Here is an 18078-nt window from a genome sequence, read left to right as displayed (position 1 = left end):
TGTATAAATCCTTTTTACGGTACATTATGTACACGCATACATTAGATTAAGGGTTGTACCATGCACATATTTGTCAAGTCATTCTAACAGCAGAGCATGACAGTCAACTTTACATACATAACATTCACAGACTACTATTAGCAAGTGTGTGATTAGCGTGCCAGCTAATATCAGGCATGCTATGTTGTAGATGGTGGTACTGATGGAACGTCTTTGACTCTTCTTTTTTAATCTCTTGCTGAGCATTTGAAAACTCTCTATGGATTTTGAGTTCAGTCGTGTTCTAACGGAAGAAAACAATGTGCTCATAGTTGGTGATGGCGACTTATCCTTCTCCGTCGCATTTATTACTCGCTATCCTGATGTCAATCTCACAGCTACAAACTTGGAGAGCGACGAAATAATGCTGTCCAAATACCCAAACTTTGTCTCCAACCAATCATATCTCCGTAACCAGGGTTTGTCTTTTGAACATTTTAAAGCATAAAAAAGTTAGGCTGCATTATTACATATAGATATCATTTCAAAGAAATTAAGTTGTGAGTTAAGTACATGTATATTAAAATTAAGTGTATATTAAAAGGTAGTTATATATACATGTACATGTATCAATTTCTCAATGTTGGTCATCAGTCGTTGGATATGTCTAGCTATTAAAATCTTGGAAGAAACAATCCGTAAAGCAGAAGATTTGATCTCAGTACCTCCCGTTGGCTAGTCTGATACTTAACTAGACCAATACGAGCTTGATAGATTGGCTAGGCAATATACATTGTATGTCGTTATATGAGAGCAAATAGGCTACCGCTTTCGGTCACAATGCAAAGTTATGGCGTAACGTCATGAGAAGGGATGCTCTTATTAGTAAGCTTACTCAAATTATCCATTGGTATTGTGCCAGGCTAATAGCAAGTGGCAGGCAACTCTCATTACCTCTCATTGTTTATAAGCTGGTTTTTAATACCCGGGCAATGTCAAATAGCACAGCTAGTATAGGTATATTTATGTAATAGAATTATATATAGTTATTTATTATAATTATGTATTAGTATAATATATTGTTACAATATATTATACTTATATATAATTACTAGCTGTGCTACCCGGCATTGCCCGGGTATTAAAAATCAGCTTTTAAACAATGAGAGTTGCCTGCCACTTGTTATTAGCTTGGCACATTGTCAAAGGATAATGTGAGTAAGCTTACTAATAAGCCCTACCTACGTTATGCCATGGCATTGCGTCGGGACCGAAAGCGGTTGCCTATTTGATGCCATATAGCGAAATATATTGCTTAGAATTTATCCAGAATATTGCTAGAATATATCAAGCTCGTGTGGTTTAGTCAGTAAGGTGTCAGTCTGGCGAACGGGAGGTTCAGAGTAGAGATGCCCCGATTCTAAATTCACCAGCTGATTCAGATACCGATCCGATATACCGATTCTTATTGAAAAATAATCCAATTCAGATACCGATTCAGATCTTTTGTGTTGCATAGATAGTTGTTCATTTTATTATGCAAATACAAACATAATGCAAAGAAAATATAAATATTAATGTATTTATTTGCTTGTATTAATGGAGAAAAATATATATGTCATATATACTACATGCACGGTATGTTCACATACTGACATACCGTGCATGTAGTAATAAAAACAATTCATGTTTCTTGTAATTTGTAAATAAAGGTAATTACTGGTAGTGGTACAGTTCTCTCTGTGATAACGAAGTCTCTCTTTTATTGCTGGATGAACTGCTGCGCCTGTACAAGTTTAGAGCAAATCAATGTTTTTTTTAGTTACCGTTAGTGATTCAATTCTTTCAGTAAGATGTCTCTTTCTTCCATTACTATCAATGTAGCCAGGCGTACTGAAGGGGGGACTCACTTGTCACAGACGATGGAGGACAGGCTAAATACCGATAAGCCACTGGGGTTACCGTTTTTTGTACAATACAAACGATACATTGTATCGTCAGGATCAAGAAAGTGATAGATAACTTTATGCATAGACTGTTCAAATTACTTTCCTAATGCTAGTAAATAGAAATATTACACTGCATTCTTGTCTCCCATCTTTGTTCGTGATTGCCTGCAATAAATCATATTGCTGTAATTGGGAAATACCACACTTTTTGATTACGTTCTGACTAAAAAGTTTCCTTCGCTGTGTTGATCAGGCTATAGACATGAAATAAATTGTGTGGCAGGCCCGAAATTTATTAAGTAAATGTAAGAAGCTTACAGCTGATGATTTTTTATTAGTGTAGCAGGCTAAAATACGGTTTTTTGCTAAACAGTTGATCTGTAAAAGGTATCGGAAAGTTCAGATTTTTTAAGAAAAGATCAGCCGATACCGATTCAGATACCTGACACCCATATCGGCACTGATACCGATTCCGATACCAAAATCGGGGCAACTCTAGTTCAGAGATCAAATCTTCTGTTTTAGGGGTTCTTTATTCCAAGATTTTAATAGCTATAGCTTCATACGCATACACACATATGTACACACAAACTTCTAGAAATATATATATATATAATATACATATAATATATACTAGCTGTACTACCCGGCATTGCCCTAGTAATAAAAAAGCCTTTGCACAAAAAATTTATTTTCATTTAACATATAACAAAATTTGCCATTCTAACTTTTAAACTACATATTACACAAATATGTGTTTTGTGTAGATGAAATAATTTAAAAGGAAATAAAAACAACTGTAAAGGTTTTCAAACTTTGTCAAACAACTGTAACTTTCAAACTTCACGTCATGAGGAAAATGTTTTGGGCAGGTCAAATAAATTAATAAAAGTAAAACAACTATAAAAAGGTTTAGATGTACATATGAAATAATTAGCAAGTAATAGCTAAATTAAGTCGGTTTTGTTACGATTAAAATAAAAGATGATTCGGTAATGATACAATTAATACAAACTGAAAAGAAGAAAATAAAAATTTCGAATATGTTGAATTAATAATAACAATTCTTGCATAGAAGTGTTGCTGTGTGTATAATAAAGGTTACTGTTCCGCCAGAAGCTGTCCGTCAAAACCTTGCATACGACAATACTGGTACCTCTAGATACCGGTAAAAATGAAATATCGTACTTCGTTTGACCGAACGGATAGAGAATGTCGAGGCTCTTCCCACAAAGGTAACATAATTGTCGACGTGAGAAGAATTGGCCTTAACCCCAGATATACGTGTAGTAATGGAACCTTACGAAACAAAATTACAAGCAGGGGCATCGTAACGCGTAGGCGCATTGCTAAAATAATTAGCATGTCATGCGGTATATGATAATGTCATTGATCAATATGCTTTTGTAGATCATTGGTAGAGCGCAAGGATAAGAACCTTGCGAGTGCATTCATCGTAGGTTCAAATCCATCAACAATAGAATTTTAATTCAAAGATTTTAATAGCTATTGCTGGACGGACACACATACCAACATTGAGAAATATATATATATAGATTAATAATATATGAATATATACCCTCAAAAATCGTAGCTTTTAAAGTCAATTAAAGGCTAGTTGCCTCAAGGTCTTGAGTTGTTTTATTTATTTAGATTATGCAGTACCAGCAACCTTTTCATATCTCCAACGAGGCATATCACAGCTACAGACATCCCCCACAATGTTATGTTTCAGGGGCATCTGTGAGCACTGGAGTCGATGCAACACAACTCCAGCAGTATTTTCAACCCCAACAGTTTTCTCACATCCTTTTCAACTTTCCCCATGTTGGAGGAAAGTCAAACATTAAAAAGAACAGGCAACTGCTGGATTCATTCTTTCGGAGGTAAGGAAAAATCGTTATCTATATACACGTATATAAATGTCATATTTCAATTCTTAGCAATAAACTTAAATCTTACTAGTGTTCGGAACGAAAAGACCGTAAAATTGAACTCGGAAACACTGGTTTTGCAGACAGGCGTGCTAACCACTACACCACACAACCAACTTGTAATACTATGAAATAATTGTGGACATACTACACCTTAGACTGTCTTGACAAGCTGTTGTTCTTGCGTAGTGTCATGCAAGTGCCAAGTATTACTGGTACTTTGCCAACAAACATTATGCTTTTTAGCTAAAGCTTTATACAAGCTAATATTATATATTACTGTCTCATTATAGCTATTAATAATGCTTGTAGCTTTTTACAAAGCTTTTCTATGACCAAACATATAAATACTTGGGTTTTCTGTTATCAAATCAGTTGTCTCTGGAGTGTGCAATAAACCATTTCTCTAATTTAATACTCTATCTAATTGCTTCTGTGCAGAAACATAACAGAAGCTAATTGGCGACAAGGATTTCTCTTTTGAACAGTTACAAAGAGTTTTGTTCAGATATTATCATTGATAAAATCGATACAAAGAGTTCTAGTTTATTACAAGAGTAACTGTTCAAAATTGCACCACTACAATGGCAGAAGTAGCAGACCTGATCAAGCTAATGCAGAAGCAGCAGGAGGACCAGAGACAGCAGCAAGAGGAGCAGAGAAAGCAGCAAGAAGAGCATAGACAACAGCAGCATGAGGAGTTCAAGCAGCAACAAGAGGAATACAGACGTCAGCAAGATGAAAGAATGGAGGAGAATAAGAAACTGATGGAGCTACTACTACAAAACCTACAACGGAAACAAGAAACAGCTGCAACCGCTGTTCCAGCCTTCCCAGGTTTTGACCCAACAGCAGAGCTACTAACAGATTACATAGACAGATTCAACACATTCATTGCAGCAAATTCTATTCATCAAGACAAGATTGCTGGCACTTTTCTCACCAACCAACAGCCTACACTCTACAAGCAGCTTAGTAATATGGCAGCTCAGCTTTCAACACCCAAGCAGATCAACGACCTCAACATGGATGAAATACTGGAATTTCTCAAAGACCAGGATGACCCTAAGCGCTTCATTGTTAGAGAGCGTTACAAGTATTGGAGTGACATGCAGAGGAAACCTGGAGAAACTATTCAAGAGTTAGCTGCCAGAATTCGTCAAGATGCAACTACATGTGCCTTCATAGACATTACAGATCCATTTGATGAGGCTCTCAGAACAAGATTTATCTGCTCTGTAAACAATGAAGCAGTTCTCAAATCTCTCTTCAAGGTCAAGGACAATGAACTCAACTTCAACAAAGCTATACAGGTAGCACAGGAAACAGAAGAAGCAGCTAAAGTTGCCAAAGAGACAGTTTATGGAAACTCGTCTAAAGTCAACAAGGTTGCTCAACAGAAATCAAGATACAAACCAATCCAGAAAAACAACTCTACACCTGACAAGCAGAAGGAAGAAAAGCTATGCTACAGATGTGACCGAACTAACCATACAGCGGATGACTGCAGATTCAAAGCAGCCACCTGCAACTTTTGTTCTAAACAAGGTCACATAGAAAGAGCATGCAAGAAAAAGAAATCATCTGCAGCAGAAAAACCAGTAAAGATGATAGAATGCACATCAACCAAGATGGTGAAACTTGCTGAAAACATCAAACTGGAGGGAGACAACTTCACACTTGAACCGGACACTGGAGCATGTGACAACTTCATCTGTAAATCAATATGGGAGAAGCTAGGAAAGCCAAACCTAAAACCTACTACAGTTAACTACAAATCAGCCTCAGGACATCTCATAGAGACGCTTGGCAGATGTGAGCTAACTGCCCAATTGGATGCACAGAAAGAAGTCAGACTACCATTTGTGATTAGTGCTGTACAAGATCTCAACCTACTAGGAAGAACTGCTATACAGCAACTAGGCATCTCTATTGATGACAAGCTACAACAGAACCTTGTATCAACAATCACAGAGAACCAGCCAGATGGGAGGTTACAAATCAAGTGTAAGGAGATGTGCAAAGAATTTCCAGAAATATTCAAAGACGAGCTAGGATGTCTCAAGAACTTTGAACTAGAGATAAACTTCAAACCTTCAACAAAGCCAGTCTTCTGCCGACCCAGACCAGTTCCTATTGCCTTGACAGAAGAGCTCAACCAAGCATACGAAGCAGGTGTAGCTAAAGGCATATGGGAACTAACTCAATTCAACCAGTATGGAACACCAGTTGTACCTGTACGCAAATCTACAACAGGTCAAGCTGCAGGGAAGATCAGAGTATGTGGAGACTACTCCAAGACTATCAATAATCAGCTAGAAACACATAGGAAACCTATCCCACTACCAGAAGATCTAATCAGAAAACTAGGTGGAGGCTATTGCTACACAAAGATTGATTTAGCAGATGCCTACAATCAAATATTGTTGGCACCAGAAAGTCAACGACGACTAGCACTATCAACACACCGAGGAGTACTACTACAGAAGAGGTTGCCCTTTGGCATAAGCTCAGCACCAGGGTATTTTCAAGAAATCATGGAGCAACTGACACAAGACCTCCCAGGAGTAGCAGTATACCTAGATGATATACTAGTGAGTGGAGCCAATGCAGAGAGCCATCTACAAAACACGTCGACTTCTTCAAAGATTAGAAGAAAGAGGGCTCAGATGTAGAAAAGACAAGTGCTGTTTTGCTCAACCTACAGTAGAGTATCTGGGACACAAACTCACTTCAAAGGGAATCACTAAAGGAAAGAAGGCAGATGCAGTACAACAGATGCCAGTCCCAACAGACTTAACTCAGCTAAGATCTTTCTTAGGAGCTACACAATTCTACAGCAAGTTCATACCCAATCTGTCACAACCCACAGGACCATTGCACAAACTGACACGCAAAGGAGAGACCTGGAAGTGGGGCACTGAACAAGAAAAGAGCTTCAGCAAACTGAAAGATATGCTATCAACTGATAGTGTCTTAGCACACTTCAACCCAGATATTGACATTGGAATCTCATGTGATGCTTCAGAAACTGGACTGGGAGCTGTACTATTTCATCGTTATCCTGATGGAAGTGAGAGACCAATAGCCAATGTTTCAAAAACACTGACCAGCACACAGAGGAAATATGGACAAATACAAAAAGAAGCTCTCTCAATCATATTTGCTCTCAAGAAGTATCACCAGCTGCTGAATGGAAGACAGATGAGATGCAAGATTGACACCCTATTGCCATCACCCGCACACATAGCACAGTTTCATCAATCCAGAGAAGTCAACCGATCGGCAGAAAAGACAGTTAGCAAGATACACAGCTACAATCTTGGAGCACCATGCTATGCCTTGTATCATGGACCTAGACGCAACAGACAACTTAGATGGGTTCCAGCCATTGTTACTAAGATATATGGAACTCGTAGTCTCAATGTCAAAGTGGTACCAAAGGGACCTACTTGGAGAAGACATGTTGAACAACTCAGACCAAGATACTCAACAGAAGAAGATCAAGACCCTGGAGATAAACCTGATATAACAGAGGAGACAAAACTGCAACTACCAGCCCCTACAACTGTAACAGAGCAACCTCCGTCTAGAAGAAGACCACGCAACTCTCGTCTACCTGATGGAGATGAGTATAGCAGAGACAAACCCCGAAGGTCTAAGAGAACCAGAAAGAACCTTTAGCTTAGTGAGGAGGTGTCATGCAAGTGCCAAGTATTACTGGTACTTTGCCAACAAACATTATGCTTTTTAGCTAAAGCTTTATACAAGCTAATATTATATATTACTGTCTCATTATAGCTATTAATAATGCTTGTAGCTTTTTACAAAGCTTTTCTATGACCAAACATATAAATACTTGGGTTTTCTGTTATCAAATCAGTTGTCTCTGGAGTGTGCAATAAACCATTTCTCTAATTTAATACTCTATCTAATTGCTTCTGTGCAGAAACATAACACGTAGTTGTCCCCTCGTCGAGCGGCGAGCAACAACAGTTGTTGTTGTTGTTGCTCGCCGCTCGACGGGGGGACAACTACGCAAAAACAACAGCTTGTCAAGACAGGCTAACTGCACCTGCCAATCTTTAATGGCGCAAGGGAATGCAAGTGTACTAGAAGAAAAATATTTGCTCAGACTTGCCCAAATATTGCCCAAATTGCTATAGATATATAGATATAGCATAAACCTAATTAAACTTATAACACACACAGAAATAAAAAAACACCTTGATTTAAAAGTTGGAATATTAAATGTTGGATATGTTGATTGAAAATAAATGTTCTGTGCAAGAATTTTTTTATTACCCGTGCAATGCCGGATATTCATCTAGTATGAATATAATTCTACTTTCTACTAAACTTTAGTCTGGTCTACTCCCCAGCTTTGGGTTCTATGTTAGGTCGACATCAACAAAAGCTCATCAGCTCAAACTCGGTTCAAACGCTTATTCAAATTTTTTCAAAAGTTTCTTAAAAACGCGTTCTCTAATATTTATATCAAACTTTCATAAAACAAAGCACAGTCATAACTTGCTTGTTGAACATTTTTAATGTCGACCATATTGGCTTTTGACCAAAAAATTCTTACTTCTTTGACTTGACAAAAAAGAAGGAAGTTTGTAAAAATAAGAAATTTTGAGAGTGCCATTTTTGCACAATCCTTGATAAAATCCACAACTGTACCTTTCATTGACATTTCTGCAAATTTTGTTCATAATTCTTTGGTTAAATCCTCAATTTTTTTTCAAATGTCTTCAAAAGAGTTTGTTACTTTGCTAGAAAGGCATTGTTATTAACTGTCTTTCATTATTTGAGAAACCAGATACCTATCATGTTTGGTAAGAATACACAGGTTACCTTTGTATGTAGTAACTTGCCTAAGTTCGGTGATATTGTGTTTTTCATTTATGGCTGTTACACTTTCTAGCTACAATTCTCGTGTTTAAAAAATTTATCTGTTGTAAACAGTTATTTTTAAAAAAGTCTAAATTATTTTACAGACACATGCAGCGATGTGTAAATCACACTAACTAGTAAATACTGTTGGTTGAATACTAATGTTACTCCTCTACCTAATAACTTCCTTCAGTGGTCTTTAAACATATCACTGTCTTCATTCCATTCAGGGTGCCACACCAAGCATCGCCGCATTGCTTTACGTGCAGACATTTTAGCACTATTTTTCCCAGCACCTTGGTTACTCATTGCAGCGCGGTGGACCACATTAGAGAGAATGGCAAAATTCTTGTGACTTTATGTAAAGGTCAAGGCGGTACAGAAGCTGACCAACCGCGCAGAGAGTGGTGTAATAGTTGGCAGGTTACAGCTAAAGCAGCCAATGCAGGACTTCTTCTTATATCTGTTGATAAATTTCTGGGCAATGTGATGTTTGAGGCGTATCTGTCTACTGGATTCAGGTTCGTCCGTGTTCACACACTGTATTAATTTTGTTCATGCCGTAACTATTACATTATGTTATTTTAACACTCATTCAGCTCTACTGCGTAACTTACCTGCTGTCTTGAGCGTTATAGTGACAGCTTGATTATGAAATAGTCATTTGTCTACAATCTACATATCTATATACTTATGTTTCTCAAAGTATGTCCGTGTGTCGTATATCTGTCTGTCATTCCAGCTATAGCTATTATTAGAATAGCTGTAGTTGGACAACAATGCAGACACAAAGCCATGGCTTACCGCCATTAGAAGCCTAGCTTATTAAGCAGCTTACTGGAATTTCCCATTGGCAGTGTGCCTGGCTAATAGCTTGAAAGTTACAGTTGTCAGACAAAGTTTTAAAACCTTTACAGTTGTTTTTATTTTTCTCTTAATTTATTTCAACTACACAAAACACTTCTTTCATGATATGTAGTTTGAACGTTAGAATGGGAAATGTTGTTATATGTTAAATACATATCAATTTTCTGTCCAAAGACTTTTTTATTACCCAGGCAATGCCGGGTAGCACATGGCTGTGCTATATATACATGTATATATAGCACAGCCATGTGCTATATATACATGTATATATAGCACATGGCTGACGAGCCCAGGACCTATGACTAATAATATGACTATATGAAATTCATTCTATGTTTCCCACTACTTACGTTCATATATTGTACATTGAGACATTTTAGTAGAATTATAAACCAAAACTAATTTTAATCTTGACTCTGCAGCATGAGCACAAGTTGATAAGCATTATTGTGGTTGACTGCAGTGTAAGTTGGTATTGGCTTATTTCATGCAAGAATTCAGTGTGCAGCAGGCGAATCAACTGGATCGTGTGTGTTGTAAGTCTCTGTTCCCGTATTACCAATATTTGATTTCTGATACAACTGTTTAGCCATTTTAACAGAGCTGTTAATCAGAAAAGAAATATTTTTGTAAATGGATCAAGTTCTTTTCAAGCTGTTTATCTAGGTACATTTTGTGCTTATGTTTATGTATAGCCCAATGATAATTCATTTCATGCTTACAAAGTAACTGCATCCATTCGCAAGTACTGTGGTACTTTCATGAAATTGAAAGAACAGGGTCTTCAGCATAGAACTTTGTCAAAGCATATGACAAATTTTGCATAGCGCTGAATTGATACATCTATTAAGTCTTGAAAAATCAGCTCTCAGTCTGCGTTTATTTGGCTTGCACTCATGGTTGTGTTATTCAGCGAATAAACCTAAAAAAATCTCCAAAACTAGATCACTTCCTTTTCAAGTGCAGGATAGTCAGTGAAAGGTGAGTTGGGCTGGCTAAAAAAACATGAGCGCCAGACAACATTCAGGTCTCATATTATGTTGAACATTCGGGTGGCAGAACTCGCTCTGGCTCGTTATGGCAAGTTGCACAACAGGAAGGCTGTTTATTGAAAAGGAAAAAGAAGAGTCTCAATAGGCTTATGATATCAAGATAGAATGGTAGATGGTAGAATAATAACGAGGATCTTTGACGACTAAACTGGCAACACCAGCTCTAAGCAGGGGAGCTGATCTGGGCATCCTGTTGGAATGAAGTAAAATAGCCAACAAAGAGCCTGACTAAAGAGTCCCAGAAGTTGGACCATGGCCACACGAGATAAATTAACTTGTCCTCCAGATAGCTGCTGCAGCAGAGCAAAGATGCCAGTACGTCTGGACCTGTTCCTGCCCGCTGGGTTACATCTCCACACTGCCGAGAGAGGGACTTTACGAATGCAAGAGCTAGTGCTCCTTAATACCTTTTCCATGCAGTTTTATGGAAACGACTCAAATCAAGTGATAAAGCCTAAACTATAAGATAGTCATTGTCAAAACCACTGACCGCAAGAGAGAGAAAAATATAACCATGATACTATCATACTGTTGCCCTTCCTGAGTCTCTACACTCAACGACTGACTGCGAGAGAGAGAAATATAACAATGATACCATCATACTGCTGCCCTTCCTGAGTGTCTAGACTCAACGACTGACTGCAAGAGAGAGAGAGAGAAATATAACAATGATACTATCATACTGCTGCCCTTCCTGAGTGTCTAGACTCAACGACTGACTGCAAGAAAGAGAGAAATATAACCATGATACTATCATACTGCTGCCCTTCCTGAGTGTCTAGACTCAACGACTGACTGCAAGAGAGAGAGAAATATAACCATGATACTATCATACTGCTGCCCTTCCTGAGTGTCTAGACTCAACGACTGACTGCAAGAGAGAGAGAAATATAACCATGATACTATCATACTGCTGCCCTTCCTGAGTCTCTAGACTCAACGACTGACTGCAAGAGAGAGAGAAATATAACCATGATATTATCATACTGCTGCCTTTCCTGATTGTCTAGACTCAACGACTGACTGCGAGAGAGAGAAATATAACCTGATACTATCATACTGCTGTCCTTCCTGAGTGTCTAGACTCAACGACTGACTGCAGGAGAGAGAGAGAAATATAACCATGATAATATCATACTGCTGCCCTTCCTGAGTGTCTAGACTCAACGACTGACTGCGAGAGAGAGAAATATAACCTGATACTATCATACTGCTGTCCTTCCTGAGTGTCTAGACTCAACGACTGACTGCGAGAGAGAGAAATATAACAATGATACTATCATACTGCTGCCCTTCCTGAGTGTCTAGACTCAACGACTGACTGCAAGAGAGAGAGAAATATAACCATGATACTATCATACTGTTGCCCTTCCTGAGTGTCTAGACTCAACGACTGACTGCAAGAGAGAGAGAAATATAACCATGATACTATCATACTGCTGCCCTTCCTGAATGTCTAGACTCAAGAGCAATGAAAATAATGAAGATTGATCTATAAATAGCAGCTTTCATCACATTTCAGCTAATGGTGTTGAACTTGGTGAATAATTACTGACTCAACTAATCAATTTACTTCTACTATCACTAAATCTCAGAACACGAGTTCTGCGGACGAGCTACATGCACACATTCTCATTCAATCCATTTGTTTCTTCTAAATGAAGACACTTCTTCAGACAGACTTCTTTTCTTGGGAGGTCTCATAAGTATCTTTCTGTTTCACCTTGACCCTTTGCTATTGGTTAATTTAAAATGAAACACATCCTTGGCCCTTTGCTATTGGTTAATTTAAAATGAAGTACATCCTTGGCCCTTTGCTATTGGTTAATTTAAAATGAAGTACATCCTTGGCCCTTTGCTATTGGTTAATTTAAAATGAAGTACATAATCTGGCCTGTGAATGGCTGTGGCTCTTCGAAATGTCTGTCACTATCTGGGAAACTGGAAGTTCTTGATAGATTTACGGCTAGGGAATGTCATTCAGGATTGTGCAGCCAGTTCCCCTACTGCTACTCTGAGGGCCTCATCTCCAATTGGTCTAGGTTTTCAGCATTTTCAGAGTCTGTTCTTCACTCTCATATATATACAGTCAAACATGGATAACTCGCCCACGGATAGCTCGAACACATGGTTAATTCGAACGGTTTCTTTGGTCCGTTCCCACGTAATGATAAATTGCTATATATAACTCGAACTCAACACTGTTAATTCGAACTGTTTTTTTGCCCAACGGCTACCGAAACGGTTGTTATCGCTTTAGAAAATCACTTTATTCAAAGCCATAAAGCTAAACCTCATCTTTTCGTAATTCATAATCGTCGTTATTAACACCATCGGCAAAATATTTTTGTCAACGACTTTTCTAAAGGTTTGGTGAAATTTGATTTATACTGCTATACGATGGATAGCACGGGCTAGCCGGGTCACGCGTGCAAGGATTTTCGCCACGCACATACAAAACAAAAATCGCATGTTGTTTTTGTTTTGTATGTGCGTGGCGAAAATCCTTGAGTGCATGGCGTAACCCAGCTAGCCCGTGATGAATGGTTTTCCGACGTTGATTCCGTGTTGAATCAACGTTGGAATATTGAATGTTTAAAACGTCTTAAAAATTGTTGTAATTAAACGTATACGTTGTCTTAGCTACAAAACACTATTCATCGTTTGACCTAAACACAGAATACGTGTGTACATTCAATAAGTATCTATTAAAAAAGCGTGAGTGATATAGAATGTACGTAAAACCTCGTAAAACTTCTAATTGAACTGCCTCGGAGTGTTGCTCTTAACGAATCCCAGGAAAAGTAAGGTAATCTTTGCATAAACTTCAAGAAAAAACGGCAAAATTGATCGTGGGTAAACCCCCAAAAGAAAAAAATGTCTTTTCTTTTGAGCATTTCAACAACGATCAAGTTTTGCCAATGTCAATCTAAAAAACGTCCTGGCAATAACATCACCTCAAACAATGAACCAATCTCAAGTGATAGAAAAATCTCCATACTTTTTGATAAAAACGTTTTAAACTTTACATTAGAAGCATTTAATTCGAAACAAGCCATTTGTGCTTTTGATTTATATTATAGTTTGTATATGTACATGTATCTACTAATAAATAAGTAAATACATGGACTTGTGACAGTGCTCTAATAACTCGAACGCTCTGATAATTCGAACACTTTTGCTCGGTCCCGTGAAGTTCGAGTTATCCATGTTTGACTGTATATATATTTATATATATATATATGTATCCTGTCAACTGCAAGTATAGCCTGTCAATTGCGTTCATAACAGTGAAGAAAGACATTAGTCTCCTCTATTGGTTCAGCTGGAGGTGCCCCGAAGTGAAACACGCATTCCTAAGTGAAACTGCCCTCTTCTGTTGACTACTTTCAGGAGTGTTTGTTTAGGCTTTTGATGTCAGCCAAAATCTTTTGCACACTATGGGCAAGACTTGCTATTGGATCTTGAACTACAGCTCGAATTTCTAGAGTCAGGGCTTGTTCAACATTTGTGCAGGTGACTCGAAGGTGGCAAAAATTTTCACTTTCGAAAAAATTTTTTTTAGTGCATACAGCTTTTAACATTTGAATGTTTACAGCCAGCAAGTGCCTTTTTAAGTAGCCATTTCCCAGAGCGCTCGAAAAGCTGTGTAAGCTCACATTTTATTTGTGTTGCGGAGGTAAATCGAAACAAACCATTTTCACTAGTCGAATCACCGGCAACACTTGATCTCGCACAGTGACTTTGCTGTCTTGTTAAGGGTCATTCAATCGACTCCTAGCCTTTCTTACAGTGAGCTCATATTTGACTTGGAAAGCTAAAAAGACAATGTCCTAGCCCTGTGGTTTCCCACCGTTGTAAGCATTGAATTTATGGCTATGCTGGATCTCATTCATTTTTCTCAGCTATCACATATGGTGCACTTTTGGAAAATTTTTGATAAATTAGAGATATATATCTAATTTACTTAGCTAGTAGAATTGCACAACTTAGCCAATCCATTTATAGTGAATCCCCGGTTGAATAACAAAAATAGAGAAGCACATCCATTAAATGTCATATTGGTGAGCAACCATCACATAATTCCCCCCTCAGGGCATGTCCTCTATGTGCCAATAATCATTATCAGGGTAGTATTGATATAGCTGAAAACTCCTGTCTATATGCTTATAATCAAGGTGCAGAAGCAAGTTTAACTGTTAACTTTAATCTATATACTTATACACTAGGTGTAGTAGTGAGTATAGCTGTTAACTTTCATTTATATACTTATACACTAGGTGTAGTAGTAAGTATAACTGTTAACTTTCATCTATATACTTATACACTAGGTGTAGTAGTGAGTATAACTGTTAACTTTCATTTATATACATATACACTAGGTGTAGTAGTGAGTATAACTGTTAACTTTCATCTATATACATATACACTAGGTGTAGTAGTGAGTATAACTGTTAACTTTCATCTATATACATATACACTAGGTGTAGTAGTGAGTATAACTGTTAACTTTCATCTATATACATATACACTAGGTGTAGTAGTGAGTATAACTGTTAACTTTCATCTATATACTTATACACTAGGTGTAGTAGTGAGTATAACTGTTAACTTTCATTTATATACATATATACTAGGTGTAGTAGTGAGTATAACTGTTAACTTTCATCTATGTACATATACACTAGGTGTAGTAGTGAGTATAACTGTTAACTTTCATCTATGTACTTTCACACTAGGTGAAGAACTGTTAGCTTTTGCCTATTTACATATACTTGCACTCTGTTGTTAGAAGTCAGAACAAGAGGTTTCATACTGAAGGTTCTATGGTACACAAGTTTGTCAAGTCACCTCGGTTGCCTCAGGCCTCCAGCGATCTTGCCCCAGGAATGTAAGTAGACCATACAGTATAATATAGAAAATAAGATAGCCTTCTTTTTTGATGGTAAGACAGAGTCAAACCTCAATGTAAAAATCTGGATGCAACGCAAAATTGGAGCCAATATTTGTTTTAATATACAAAGTAATGTCCAACTATGAATGCGCAAAATGTCTTGAAACATCATTTTTGTAAATAAATGTATGAAAGCTGGTAGAAATTCAAAGTGAAGCAACAATAATAAAGTACATATATATAAGTATAATATATACATATATATTTAAGTATATATACTGTTATACTGTGTATATATTTTATAGGTATCATAATATAAAGTATAAATACAGCCAATTTAAACTACCTATAATCATGTATAGTGTTAGTTAGAGAAAGTTACACCATGTATTACTAGCACTCACTCTATAACAAACAACCCACGTATTGCATGGCCTGCACCTCTATTCATATACCTCTAATCTTGAGTAACAATGACACCTTATTACTTATCATTGCTTTGGCATATAGCTAATTTAAGTTTTTAAATTTGATTTTTTACAAAAAAAAATTTAATGCACTTGTTTTAATGATATATGTGATTACTTGATGTATTGATCGTTGTCTTTAGGTTCTGGAACATATTAAACACACTGCAATATGTCCTTGTAAAAACGTTGCCTTCAACATACACTGGCTTTAACATACAAACCAAATACAGTGGAACCTCGGTTCTCAAACATAATCCATTCCAGAAGGTTGTTCGAAAACCGAGTTGTTCGCGATCTGAAACAATTTTGCCCATTAGAATTAATGTATGTTTATTCTAATCCGTTCCAAGTTGATAAAGCAACTTCGATAAAATATTTTTTAACATTTTACCCCATAAACCGTACTGTATACTGCATACTATAAACAAAAACGGGTAGATGTAGATTGTGTTTAATTTTAATAAAATATTTTCTATTTATGATGATGGAAAAAAAGTAAACATTTCGTATGTTTTGCTCTTAAAACATCGAAAACCTTAAAGGTTAATATACAATACTAAAAATTGCAGAAATTGATAATGAAACAGCAAAAAATGCGACAGATCTCTTACATCAAAAATCATGTGAAAAAGAAGATATAAACAGCAATGTCAGGTTTACTTCACATCTTTGAAGGAGAATCCTCCTCCGAAACTATTTAAGGGTAACTCGACTGGAGGAGTTGTTTCCCTAGCAAATCTCTTCGGTAGAGGAGACGTCGTCCCAGATGGTTTCTTCCTTTTTGTAAAGAATTTATGAAGCGTAATTCGCTTCTCTCTTTATTAACGAATGTTTCCATGCTGTTTTCGAAACTGTTCCAAATGTTTAATTCCAATGCACATGCTCTGGTTTGGTAGTGAACTGAAATTATGTTCGAAATCCGAGATGAACAAATCTTAAATGTTGTGGTCGAGAACCGAAGCATTTGAGAACCGAGTGGAGTAACTTGGATTACAAGGTTAGACTATACCTACTTGGAATTTACATTTCAGGTGGATGTCAGAAGGCAGCATTTTGCAGTCTCTTATCGACTCCATTTCTCATTCATGGAATATAGTGACAGAGGCTGCTAAGACGCCTCATCATGTAAACCATTACCTGGAGTACTACTGTCCACAAACTGTGATATTTAGTGGCACTAATCAGCCACACTCACCAATTCACTATGTGAACAAATTTCACTTGACTCATGACAATGATATCGTTACTTTAGTCACAACTGGTGGTGAGGAAGTCATAGTTGGTAGGTGGACTTCTGATCACCTGACCATGTGTATGGTTGATGTCTTGAAAAGAGTTTATGCAACTGAGGACCTCCGATATTTCTCAAATGGCCGTCTGCTAGCTTGTGACTTTCATACATTAGCAACAGGAGAAATAGAAGTTGATATTGAGACCCCTATCAGCATCTATCCACCGGAATATAGGTTCGATATTAGCTTCTGGCTACCAAAGACTGGGTATACAATGGCTGACTTTTTGGCACTCGTATACCGAGTGTCACGGCATTTTGTGAGAGAAGTGACCCTTATAGATACATACACAGACATAGAGAGCGCAAGGACTAGTCACTGCTATAGCATTGTATATCAATCCTTAGATATGCCCGCCTCGTATACTGATGCGTACTCATATTATCAGTGTTTAAGGGAGAGCGCAGCTGATGCCCTCTGTGTTACACTGAGGTAGCAGCTGAAAGCTTTTTATCATTGTATCATGAGCAAAGGCCTGCGGTTTTTATTAGTCGAATATATTACTTTCTATAGAATTTTTTAGACACTCATATATCATATATATACATATATTCTATATATATAACCTATATACAATGTATATCATATATATATATCCTATAAATTTGTAGGATATATACAAATGTATTGGACAAGATATCTTTTCCATGACAAGTATCACGAGTGTGATGGCAGCCTTCAACATGGCTGTGAAACTTTGCGCATTAAATATTAAAGTAAAACATTGAGCTAATATATCCAAACA

The 18078-nt window shown here is 37.2% G+C and overlaps 1 protein-coding gene across 1 annotated transcript; it reads left to right on the top strand.

Annotated features, from left to right (window-relative positions):
- Positions 1–246: 246 nt before the first annotated feature.
- On the top strand, positions 247–18030 carry LOC137409734 (uncharacterized). Its single transcript, XM_068095586.1, has 5 exons — positions 247–458; positions 3664–3814; positions 9073–9279; positions 15470–15568; positions 17073–18030. The coding sequence occupies exons 1-5, from the start codon at positions 260–262 to the stop codon at positions 17767–17769; spliced, it is 1353 nt and encodes a 450-aa protein (XP_067951687.1). The 5' UTR covers positions 247–259; the 3' UTR covers positions 17770–18030.
- The last annotated feature ends 48 nt before the right edge of the window (positions 18031–18078 follow it).

Source organism: Watersipora subatra, chromosome 1 (assembly GCF_963576615.1).
Source record: "Watersipora subatra chromosome 1, tzWatSuba1.1, whole genome shotgun sequence".
NCBI classification, from domain to species: domain Eukaryota; kingdom Metazoa; phylum Bryozoa; class Gymnolaemata; order Cheilostomatida; family Watersiporidae; genus Watersipora; species Watersipora subatra.
Note: the sequence above shows the minus strand (reverse complement) of the source record. Positions and strands in the feature narration are given on the sequence as shown.